Source organism: Austrofundulus limnaeus, unplaced genomic scaffold, assembly GCF_001266775.1.
Source record: "Austrofundulus limnaeus strain Quisiro unplaced genomic scaffold, Austrofundulus_limnaeus-1.0 Scaffold1247, whole genome shotgun sequence".
Lineage (NCBI taxonomy): Eukaryota > Metazoa > Chordata > Actinopteri > Cyprinodontiformes > Rivulidae > Austrofundulus > Austrofundulus limnaeus.
The window spans coordinates 57,070-70,009 of NW_013953649.1; the positions used below are offsets into that span (position 1 = coordinate 57,070).

Here is a 12,940-nt window from a genome sequence, read left to right on the forward strand (position 1 = left end):
TATATATATATACATACATATCTTTGATTTAACCAGGTAGGTCTCCCTTCAATTTAGATTTTTATGGGAGACTTTAGTGTCCCTTAAAAAAAGAGATTTTAAGGTCTAAACTTTTTTACCTACACATATTTATACATTTCACTCAATTAATATGTGATTTATTTATTTTATATTATAAGTTTTATATCGTGATATATATTTGAAGAACCACCCATCATAATGTATATCATGATATATATATAGTATATCGTTGATTTAACCAGGTAGGGCTCCCTTAAATTAAAATTTTTATGGGAGACTTTAGTGTCCCTTAAAAAAGGAGATTTTAAGGTCTAAATTTTTTTACCTATACATATTTATACATTTCACTCAATTAATATGTGATTTATTTATTTTCTATTATAAGTTTTATATCATGATATATATTGTTACCGCCACCCATCATAATGTATATCATGATATGAATTTTTTGCCATATCGCACATTCCTAGCCTACAGTATTTTTAGTCTTGGATCATGGATCACTTAAAGTATCTTACCATCAAAGTTGTTGATTGCGCTGTTCAGAATCATCATTGTTGGTGTTTGCTCTTCTGGGTAAACCATCTTCTTCTGCACACACACACAAACACACTTTAGTTCTTGCATCAAACACATCATCTAAACATGTTTTAATCACAAGAACATTTATCACAGGTGTCTAATCCCAGTATTTCTTTTCTGGCTTTTTGTTTCTTTCATTTCACGTTAGTTCTCATTATATTTAATAAGTTTTGTAAAGTACATGATGTTCCAAAAAATAGTTTTACTGTTGTATATAAGAACATGTAAATGAGATCTTTCATGTAGCTTTAATCAGTTGGAAGTCAGTCCATTGATGGGGTTTTAGTGACAGACCAGGCTGAAATATTATTGCAGTATTTGTTACACACAAGTGGCGCAGTGGGTCAGTTGGCAGAACTGTTGTCTCTCAGCAATAAGGTTGCCAGGTTGAATTATTGCCCAGGACCTTTCTGGGTAGAGTCTGCATGGTCTCTCTGTGCATGTGTGGGTTTTCTTCAGGCACAGGTTCACTCCCACGGACTGGTAACTCAAAATTGTCCTTAAGGGCTCGACACACGGGAGGCGACGTCGCTCGCTCTCCATTCATTTCCTATGGAGCCTGTGCGATGAGGTGACAATCGCTTTCCCTCCTCCAGCCAAGCGACCGGCGAAAATAGTGCATGTGAAATTTCGCGCTCGTACACGTAGACGTGTACACGCGAGCTTGCGACGTGATTTTTGAAAGTTGAAAAACGTTCAACTTTAGTCGCTGTCACTTAGCGTACAACCAGTTAGCGAGGGTTTCATTGACTGACCAATGAGAGGAGAGTATGCTACACACTGCAGTTAGCTAACTCTTTCACCAAGTGATTACTAAAAAAGACAGCTTTGTGGGAATTTGCTGGTGCCAGGGTGAAGGTATCCGGTAAGTTTGTCCTCATAAAATTGTATCTTAGTGTGCGTTTGTTTTTCAGTATCATTAGCATCGCAAGATTTGTTTAGTTTACACGTCCGTAATGCACACACCCTCTTTTTTGTGAACCACCAATAACCTTTACAAGAGGTAGTATAAGAACCAATCAAATTTCGTGAAGACAAGCGACCTGAGAGCGCGATTCGCAACACCGCCTTCGTTATCGCGTCCCGTGTGTCGGATTTCACCCTGGCTGCGATGACAGCTGTTAATCGCTGTAGTTTGTCGCTCCCCCTGTGTCGAGCTCTTTAGGTGTGAGTGAGAGAGTGAATGGTTGGTTATAGGTGCTTTTCCACATGCTCTGTACTCTTCCGCTCCACCCCACACCAGTTTAAGGTCTTGCCACTGTTGGCTCCCACCCCCCTTTGGCCCAGTTTGTGGAACCTCTTCTGAGGTGGTACTGACGGGAGAACATTGTTTGGGGCATGGGGTGCCGATCTACCTGTAAGCATGTAGCAGTCGCTGACTGGCCAGCAGTGGAGCTACGTGAACTGTCCTGTACGATGTAATTTATTGGCAGATACACGAGCCTTCAGAGATTTCAAATGATGGTGGAGAGTTAAAGATCAAGCTAAAACATCTAGAGTCGGGAGCAGTGAAGGACTCAAACCAGCAGGACAGGAGCTGGTTTGGGTAAATGGAGGCAATCTACAGCCCCCGTTCTGTAGTATACTAACTGTAGACTGTTGACAAACTTCAGAGACATCCTGAGACAGTGAATGCTTTATGGATTTTGGGAGATGTTGAACAGATTTTCTGGGACATATCTCGCTTGTGAAATTGTAACTTTTCTTCATAAGGTTCACCGATGTGTCCTTTGTGCATATTTGTTTCAATTGCTAACTAGTTAACAGCTAGCTTGCTGTGGCTAGGTAGTTAGTTAGCAATCCAGGTTAAACACAGACCCACTGCTCTTCATTTATTGTATTAAGTAATTATTGTTTATTATATGTGAGGCTAATCGTTCAACAAGTGACCAGCTGAGCCCTGGGCCACTTCTCCACTTTCTCTAACATCGGTACCAGCTGCCTCACAATCTGGGGCGAGAAGACTGAATTTTAGATCAGTGTTATATTCTACAGATTGTGATCATTTGCAGCCATTTACTTTAAATGGAGAGATTCAGCAAGTCTATCAATGTGTCTCACTCTGTAATATAAACAAAACTTGTTTTGCCTGACGTAAAAGATATCGCCCCCAGGGGGTGGCATTATTGTTTAGATATACGGAAGAATTTAGAAGACAAGGGATCTCTTTTTAGTGCAGCCTGCAACAGGCTGTTGTTTTTGTTTTGCTGATAAGACACAAGGCCTTCCGCAGACTGGCACTGAGAAAGATGGGCTCTGAACAGAAATGTAGTCACAGCTGAAGAATAAAGATTTTTAAAGAGAATCTTTGTAACTTGGTTTTCTGCAAAATTATTCTGGCATCCAATTCTGATCATGTTTTCTTACATATCAGACTTTATGGTTAGCGGTAGCACTGACTGAGCAGCTTCGGTGCTTCCATGTTAATTGTACCACCCACTTTTGAAAAACTTTACTGCCTACTTTGCACTGATGATACTGGGGACACAAGTTACAGCGGCAAATCACCTACACCTGAGAAGAACCGACAGGAAGAGAACCGAGTGGAGCCGGACTTAGCAATGGCAAAGAGCCTAACATGTCCCTGTGATGGACTTGCAACCTGTCCAGGGTGTACCCCGTCCCTTGCACTCTGACTGCTGGAAATAGGCACCAGCAACCGTAAAAGGAACAAGCGAGTTAAGATGATGGATGCATGGATGTTACATTCAAGGAAGGAAATAATTCTTTAATTTCTAGCTGATTTGTTACTTTGCTTTTAAAGAAACTAACAGTGTTTAATTTTTATAGTAGTTTCATTTTAATTGAGAGACAAAGCTCACTAAATTTTCTGTAAAAATACATAAAATAAAAGCTACAAACTGATTGCATGTCACTGAAGTAAATGAGTATTTAATCACTACAAACCAGACAGAATTTTGACTCTCACTGATTGGTGATGAGCCCATATGGCTCATATGTTACAATCAACCACATTTTGTTGTAGTCTTTTTGTACTACTTCATTGGTGTTTTATGATTCATGTGTTTTGTTGACTCACATATGTTCTCATCCATTCATTCAGTTTTTCTGTGTTCCTCAACGGAACTAGTCATACTCCATCAGCTTAAATCATCCTGTTTTTCCTCAGCCAGACCGGCCATGCCCACTTATAGAACTTTGTTCTATGGTCCTTAAATCATTCCTATTATCTTCAGCCCATTTAATCTAACTTTTTTCTAATTTCCACAGATCATGTAAACATTCTAGTTCCTCATGTCTATAATATTGGAGAAACCAAGACTTCCTGAACCACTGAATTAATATGAAGCAACTGTGTTCAAATGATTCAGTGTTTTTGAAGCTTTTGATGTAAGTATGGCACAATCTACTGGCCAGCCTTATTGTAAAAATAAAATTTGTTTATTGTGTTTGTCTGTCTTCCCTAATGCAGAAATCTATGTTTACTATTTTTTTAAACACTTGGAAACTTTTTCCATGTACCCCCTGTACCACTAGGGGAACACTGTTCTATTCTAACGTCATAATGAGGAAGACCAAGCAGCTGTCCAAGGACATCATGGACCTTGTTCCAATTACTTTTGCCTGGAATTGAAATATATATTGACCCGGCCATGCTGCTCTCCTTCCGGTTGAGGTCAAAGAAGTGATTTGAGAGGAAACCGAGAACCTATGGGGGGGGCAAACTGCAAAAGCTATTTTGCCCATTCAAGTTGTCGTTGGTGAATTTACTAAAAAGATGGATGAATGTGAAGAAGGCCTGAACAATCTCTAAGTGACTGGAAGGTTTGAAGACCTGTTATGTAGATTTGAAAAACAAAAAGTTACTGGCAAAAACAGAAGACTTGGAAAACGGGCCCAAGATGTAACCTGCATATACAGTATTAGGAATACCTGAAGGAATGGAGAAGAGGAACCCCACCAAATTTAGCGCTGACCTGCTACTGGACGTGCTTGGTGGCCCTAGAGGTCTGGAGCGGGCTTGGGTCCTGGGTCCCCAAGGGGACAATGACCTCAAGCATTCATCATGCGCATCTATTACTAACAGGAGAAGAAACGAATACAGCAACTGGCCGTTGTTATGGATAAAGTTATAGGATCTAATTAATCCTCTTTTCTCCCTTAAAACATGTAATAATGACATAATGACATTTTAGTTGATTCTAAATGCCTTTTTTAAATGGGTGATTTATAGTTCAGACATTAATGTTTCTATGTGTGGGACTGGTTATATATATGGGGAATGGTTATTCTTGAAAATAGGGAGGCTTTGAAAGACAACAAAACTTGAAAAAAACCAGAGTGGGGTCAACAATATTGACACCCATTGTTTAACATGTCACTATTGAAACTACGGGTAGATCAGTATCAGAAATAAAAACATTCATATCTTACCACTGGGGTTCTCCTCACCATCTTCAAGGAGGTTAGCTGTTGAGTTGGCTGTGCCCAATTTGAGAACAAATCCAGTCAAAGAAAAACAAAACTCAAGACAGAAGAATAAAAACATAGAGAGGACAAATATATCACAGACAGTTAGGTCTATATATGTACAGAGACAACATTTTCCTAATTTCAGTTCTCTACATTTCAATAAATTTTGAACAAAACATCTTACGTTAAGTTGAAGTTCAGACTTTCAGCTTTAATTTAGTGGGCTGAACAAAATAATTGCATAAAAATGTGAGGAACTAAAGCATCTTTTAAACACAATCCCTTCATTTCAGAGACTCAAAAGTAATTGGACAGGTTAAATAATTGTAAATAAAATGTTCATTTCTAGTACTTGGTTGAAAGGGTTTTGTTGGCAATGACTGCCTGAAGTATTGAACTCATGGACATCACCAGACGCTGTTTCCTCCTTTTTAACGCTCTGCCAGGCCTTCACTGTGGTGGTTTTCAGTTGTTGTTTGTTTGTGGGCCTTTCTGTCTGAAGTTTAGTCTTTAACAAGTGAAATGTTGCTCAGTTGGGTTGAGATCAGGTGACTGACTTGGCCATTCAAGAATATTCCACTTCTTTGCTTTAATGAACTCCTGGGTTGCTTTGGTTTTATGTTTTGGGTCATTGTCCATCTGTAGTATGAAATGACGACCATTCAGTTTGGCTGCATTTGGCTGGATCTGAGCACACAGTTTGTCTCTGAATACCTCAGAATTCATTGGGCTGCTTCTGTCCTGTCACATCATCAATAAACACAGGGACCCAGTGCCACTCGCAGCCATGCATGCCCAAGCCATCACACTGCTCTGCTGTGTTTTACAGATGATGTGGTGCTTTGGATCATGAGCTGTACCACGACTTCACCAGACTTTTCTCTTTCCATCATTCTGGTAGAGGTTGATCTTGGTTTTATCTGTCCAAAGAATGTTCTTCCAGAACTGTGCTGGATTTTTCAATTCACTTCACTTCACCTCAGTTTGTTTATATAGCACCAAGTCACAACTGGGGATGGGTACCGAATTCGATACTTTTTTAAGTACCGACCAAATTCTGTCGGTACTACCGAGAACCTATTCACGTAACATCAAACGGTACCATGTTTCGGTACCTAAACGCATCGTTGCGACCGTATTGGCGTAAGAGTGGGAGATTTTCCATGCTTGTCCTGAACGCAGCATCGCGCAAGAGCATAATGACGTCAGCAGCAGCTGGTTCAGACAGTAAACAGAGGCAGAGCTCGGTCTGAACGTAGCTTGAAAGCCTCGCAGCTCCTGGAGTAAAATTTACCGAACAGACCGCCTCTGAATTATCTGGTGGATTAATTATCTTGTGAACGTGACTTTGCTTGCTCAAAGTAAATAAAATACCACCGCTTTCTTTATTTCATCCACCATTAAACAGAGACCTGCAGAGGAAAACAACAGAGGAGCTTCCCGACAGTCCGAACTCGTCTGACCTAAAGAGCACAAACAGCCAAGTTGAAGTGTTGGACACGTTTTGGATGCTCAAAACGTAGCTTGAATAACTTTTATTAATTTTAACTCAATCCTCTTTTGTTTATTTGATTTAAACTTATTTGCCTTCCATGGACCTCCATCACATATTTTTCTATCGGGGAAATGACATCAATAGAAACACGTGGAGCTGGATTTTAATTTTTGTAATAAGACAAAACAGTCTTGTTGTTCTCAGCAGTTTTCACCTTAAAGAAATAAGTTACACAACTGATGTTACAATACAAAGAGTTGGATGTTGTCTTGATATTTGTTAAAATTTATGCTGTATATTGAGAAATATGTAAAATAAAAAAATAAAAAAAGTTTATCATTAAAAAAACAACACACACAAAGTACCGAAAATTGGTACTATTAAGTACCGGTACCGATTCCCAGGTAAAGGATATTGGTACCAAATCGATTCAAATGTCAAAGGTACCCATCCCTAGTTGCAACATACATCGTCTCAGGTACTGTACACAAAAAACACAATCTAAAGAAGCCAGCAGATTGTGTTGAATCACTTCATCACAGTCTCCCATCCTGAGCAGCACATTGGTGACAGCGGAGAGGAAAAACTCCATTTTAACAGGAAGAAACCTCCAGCAGAACCAGAATCAGGCTCAGGACAGGCGGCCATCTGCCTCGACCGGGTTTGAGGGACAGGAAAGAGACACAAACACAGAAGGGCTTTTTTTTTTAGTTTAGTTTCTTTTTAAACAAAATCTAACCTAGCTTTTTTATTCTTCAGGCCTGTGTTTTCCTCACACCTTAAATCAACTCCACATCTTTTATCTGCTTCATTGAGAGTGACATAATGAAGGAATTGCCCCAGACCTGCCCATAATACTGGTGGTGCAGTGTGGCAGCACCGCCTGTCAGTAGTTAGTTGTGAATGAACGACGCATGAAACTGTAAAGTGTCTTTGAGGGTTTTAAATAGCACTTTATAAGACTAAAGTAGTAATAATAGTAGTAGTAGTAATAATAATAATAATAATAATAATAATAATAATAATAATAATAATAATAATAATAATAATAATAATAATAAACTACGTTTATGGGACTCTTTTTAACACCAAAGTGTGCATCATTTGATCCATTTGCTCCTCTGAGAAAGAAAGTGATTACCGGTAGTCAGGTTAAGCTGGCTGGTTGGAGTTGCGTACTTTAAAACAGGCATCTAGAAAGCAAAAAAGGATGCTCTATTAGCTTGGTAAAATTCTGTTTAACTTAAATATAGACGAGACTATTTATTATCTATCTTTATAAGAGGAGAACGAGGACATCAGGATTTTTTTTAGTACTGTAGCTAGCCTGAAGTTCCCATCTTTGTTACATCATGTAAGTGTTGACCTACTTACTAAAACAGCAAAACAAACAAGTTTATGTAAGGATATGAATGCAACTTCATCAGTGTCCTTTTTGACTTTCTTCTTTTTGTCCTCTCAGAAAACGATCTGGCAATTTCAAACAGTTTTTTTCTTGTTGCTGTAGAAGACGAGAGACATTAAATCAAATCTACATAAGAAAATGAGTTTAAAAGTCAAGGCTAATTTTCTCAAATGTGTACAAATTTAAACCAGACTTACACTTTCCCATATGTCTGAGTTTGTCTCTGAACAGAGCATCATCTGAGGCAGCCTCCACTGAAGCTGCAGAGTACACGTCTCCTGCACACAAATACAGCAAAACTTTCACAATGACACACACATATCAACTATAGTTTTATCTAATATGCACAGGCTTTAAGGCAAGTTAAATTTAAGACTTTTTAATGCCAAGTGAAATCAAATTTAAGACCAATTTCACAAACACAAATGACAAAATTACAAAAACAGCAGAAACTCATGAATCAAAGTATTTTGGGTTGAATTATTCAAATACTGCTAATAGACCAAATGTTTTTATCCATATCTAACTGCTTTTTTGTCAAATATAGCAAAAACATCATTTCAATCAGTTTTAAACCTAATTTAATTCCCGGAAATCCTCTAACAACCCAAAATTTGTTGTTTTAGGACCCAGAGTGGGTTCTCAACCCCAGTTTACTGTAGATGAGACCTTACAGTGCCCGTGACATCAAATGTTTGTAAGAAATATGAATGCATTTTTGGAAAGACAACATTAACATATTAGAAAATGAACGTCACATCGCTCAGATGAACAGTTGTTGAGATATTTGCATGTGAAGTAACAGGAAGTGATGTCAAAGGGGAATGTCTGAATGTGAGTATTTCAGTCGTCACTTATTAAAGTCATCCTGCTGGCAATGTGTTAACATTTTTAAGACTTCTGAAGGTTGCTTTAAGACATTTTAAGGCTAATTAAGGCCTTATTTTTGGACTGATGAATTCAAGGCTTTTTAAGACTTTTTAAGGGTCTGCAGGAACCCTGGTGCAAAGTCAGTGACACCATTAATACAGCCAAAAGATATTACAGGGAATGTTAGGTACACAGAGACCTGCCCTCAGTAAAAACTAATGTCTTGTTTGTGCCACACTGTTCTCTCAGTGAGGCAGAGGTGTGATGAAGGACACCTACCTGTGGATGGATCAATGCCGGATAAACGACTGGACTTTGATTTTTTTGATTCATACTTCAATCGATCTAAAAAAAAAACAAGAAAAAAAAACAAATATTAATAAACAATTGTGTTGAACCAAGATGTAACAAGCTTTTGAACATAATTTTAAGAAATCCTGATTAGTTTATGCAGAAAGAAATAAAACACGCATATCTCCACCACAACGAGGCCTGTGACAGCTAGGGTTGGGTGGTATTGATCAACATCATACTGCGGTACAACCTTTCAAAAATACACAGTATTACCCGAGAGGAGGGGGTTCTGTGGTGTGTTGAGTTATTAATAAATGAATAGAGCCAAAGAGAGGTGTTGGAAATAACTCAGCTGCTCTGATGTTGCTCAGAGAAGCAGGAGTCACAGAATGAGTTTGCCCTTATTTTGTTGAACAAACGAAGTCCAACTATGTCTTTTAGGATTTTAAGTTTCAAATAATGTGACTTTTACTACAGACATATCCATACTGCTGCATGGTTTTAGCGAGGGATGTGTTTGTGTTGATAAAATTTGTAGTAATTTCCTCGTCTGCAGAGAGGAGCTCGCAGGTGTTGAAAAAAAATAAAATAAAAATCACAGAAAATTTAACTCCGAAAGGAGTCCAGCTATGTGTTTGATTTATGAAACCAGTGGCTGGTTCCTCTCAATCACTGAAAAATAATTTATTTACCACATTTTAAATCTGGGCCCTAAAGTGTTAATGCCCCTGAAAGTGTCTCTCTGACCTGTGTGTGAGTGACAGAGAGGAGCACATCTCTGTGTTTGAGTCCAGCAGGACTTGTAGGTTAACAGCAGCTCATTCTGTCTGGATTTATGGTGTTTTGAGTTCACAAACTACTCTGGTAACTTTTTTAGAAGTTGAGGGACATTACATTAGTTCATAGCTGCGCTGCTTATCAGCGCTGTTTATTAGAACATGAACGGACTCACGGGCAGCCCTAATATTGCTGTAATATATGAGTAATTATTCATAAGGTAACCTTGCTGTGGCTTCATCTGTTGCATCTTCTTTTAAAGAAAACACTTGGTCAAGATGTGTAGTACGCACCACATGGTTCCTACAGCTAAAGGAAAGTTAAATCTAAGGCTTTTTAAGACTTTTTAATGCCACTTGAAATTAAATTTAAGACCAACTTCACAACAAACACAAATGTAAAAAAAAATACAGCAACAATTTTACCTAAATGTTTATTTTAGGAAAAACAAATAGCTGCAGTAAATTTGGTAGATAAGTTTTAAAAACTAAATAAATGTTAACAGTTTTTTCATATTTGAGACAAATACAATCATCCTTCTTACAACCTAGCATTTTTAAGACTTGTGAAAGATTGATTTAAGACATTTTAAGGCTAAATAAGGCCTTATTTTTGGATCGATGAATTCAATGCCTTTTAAGACTTTTTTAAGGATCTGCAGGAACCCTGGCATCAGAAAATCCTTAAACTGGAAAAAGCATTATCACCAAAACACCATTGATTCATACCAAAATCAATGACCATCAATAACAAGATACTGGATTATTGGCATAAAAATTAAATCCTGCACTTGTTGGATTGCTATAAAAGAGGACTTCTTATGTCCTTTGAATGGTTAAAGGAGAAATATAATTTATCTGGGAATACTTTCTTTTGTTTTCTTCAGTTGAGATCTTTTCTTGGAGCTAGCTTTGGTCCTGAAATGAGGGAGGAAACTAAAATATGAAGGGAATCCTTGTATATTTATTTTTAAAGACGTACTGTTTTCTATTGAATTAATGGTTTTAAAACCAGTTTACATAGATCTAAGCCAGTGTTTTTTCAACCCTGGTCCTCAAGGCACACTGCTCTGCAAGTTTTAGATGTTTCCCTGCTTCAACACAGCTGATTTAAACTGATAACTGACTGCAGTTCAACAAAAGCCTGTTAATCATCTGAATCAGGTGTGTCAAAGCAGGGAGACCTCTACATCATGCAGGGCAGTGGGCCTTGAGGACCAGCATTGGGAAAACACTGACCTAGGGAGAGGTGGGTGTCAGACTTGAACATTACAATCAATGAACATTTATAGTCAGATTAATGCCAGGACAGTCTATCAGCTACTAATAATGTACACCACAGATTATAACATTATAACTAACTAACCAACTATATCTTACCCCTCAGAAACTGCACAGACTCAAACCTGAGATGTGCTCCAGATGTGACACAGACACAGTAGGCTCTTTTTTACACTGTACATGGTTTTATTTGAAGGTTTGACCTTTGTGACATGTTAACCCAAATCATAGGAATAACTTTTCCATTATACTCGGTTTTGTTGGGAAATAGTAGCATTAAGAAATCTTTGTCAAAATTCCAAACACTGTTTTTGAAGGTAGAACTCTCAGCAGCAAGAAAATGTACAAGTTACATAGAAATCTGATGCCCCCTTCTGGCTGTAGAGGTTATTAATAGAAGGTTGTATCTGTTTTGAAGAAATTATTTATAGTACGATGAAAAAATATGATATCTTCTTGAAAATTTGGCAACCTTACTTAAAATATATTGACAAAATATATTTCCATGCCATGGAAGTGTGATTACATCAAAAAAAAGCATAAATGATCATGTTGAGATCCTTTGCTGTCTTTTTATTTTCTCATAATTTATTTTATTTGTTTTTTATTACATATTTCCCTTTACATAAGGGCTGTTCTGAGTTGTATTATTTTATGCAAAAATGTTCAAATAATTGAAAACAAAATTTCCCAAAAAGTGTTTTAAAGTTTTGTCACATTTGAAGCAGAATTTTTACATGCAGTGAAAACGAAGCCATACCTCTTTCTAATGCAATCAGGAAATCATGGTTACGCTGCAGCTCTCTCATGAACTCCTCATTCTGCAGGAACAGGGCAATGCGCTCATCTTCCAGGTACTGCTTCAGTTTATCATCCTGCTCTGGAGATTCAGACACCAAACTCTGACCTTCAGAGCTTCCTGCAGCTCCACACACAGAACCAGGCTGAGCCATCCTCTGACTTGAGGACGTCGACGATGAGGAGGATGAAGGCTGAGATATGCTGCTCTGTAAAAAATGAGACAAAACAACTGTGTCACCAAGGATCACAGATGTCCAAATACAGTATATTGTAATACAATAGCCATTAGTATAGTGTTTTATAATGAGGGCAGGGGTTGTTAAAGGATTGAAAACACAAAAATAAAAACGTCCTGATGCATCTCAGTAAACCAGGTAAAAAAAAATCTAAAAGAAATAATAAGTAGGTCCTCTGGATGGTTCATCTTCAGTGAAACGTTTCGTCTCTCCTCCAAGAGACTTCTTCAGACTGATGAGTTTCAGGTGAACTCAGCCTTATAAGCCCTGCCTCCACATGGTGGACAAAGAGGTTAGTCACCTGCAAAAGAGGGCCATCGCTAATAGGCTTGATTAGTTCAGTTGTTCATAGAGGGTCATGTGCCCCATCACCTGACCCGTGTCGTGTTATGTGTATGTAGTGAATGCAAGGGTGGCTCGACGTCCCCTTGTTTTTGTCCCTCTTTGTGTTGGTATCATTGGGGCCCTGATTCACACCTTTTGCTCACAGGGGGCGGAGTCATACTTCCAATAACAGCGTTGTAGGAGGAGGACAGCTGGACACGAAGGCCTCCACCTCTGTTTAATGGTGGACGTTTTTTTCTTTACAAAAATGCCTTCCTTTACTTCTCTCTCAAACCAACGTTCCTCTCTATCAAAAGGATGAGAACATCTTCATCCCTGAAAGAGTGACCGCTGGCCTGTAGATGAGTGTAAACTGCAGAGTCCTGGCCTGTAGATGAGTGTAAACTGCAGAGTCCTGGCC

At 38.4% G+C, this 12,940-nt stretch overlaps 1 protein-coding gene across 2 annotated transcripts in view; it reads right to left on the bottom strand.

Annotated features, from left to right (window-relative positions):
* Positions 1-12,940, bottom strand: part of cuedc1b (CUE domain containing 1b) — a 38,782-nt gene that overhangs the window by 2,056 nt on the left and 23,786 nt on the right. For both annotated transcript variants that reach the window (XM_014031413.1, XM_014031414.1), the window contains 6 exons: positions 11,919-12,165; positions 9,087-9,152; positions 8,135-8,215; positions 7,943-8,033; positions 4,999-5,057; positions 540-612 (listed from right to left, as the gene is read on the bottom strand). In XM_014031413.1, the coding sequence (XP_013886867.1) occupies positions 542-612; positions 4,999-5,057; positions 7,943-8,033; positions 8,135-8,215; positions 9,087-9,152; positions 11,919-12,165 (615 nt within the window). In that variant the 3' untranslated portion in view covers positions 540-541. The remainder of the gene's footprint in view (positions 1-539; positions 613-4,998; positions 5,058-7,942; positions 8,034-8,134; positions 8,216-9,086; positions 9,153-11,918; positions 12,166-12,940) is intronic.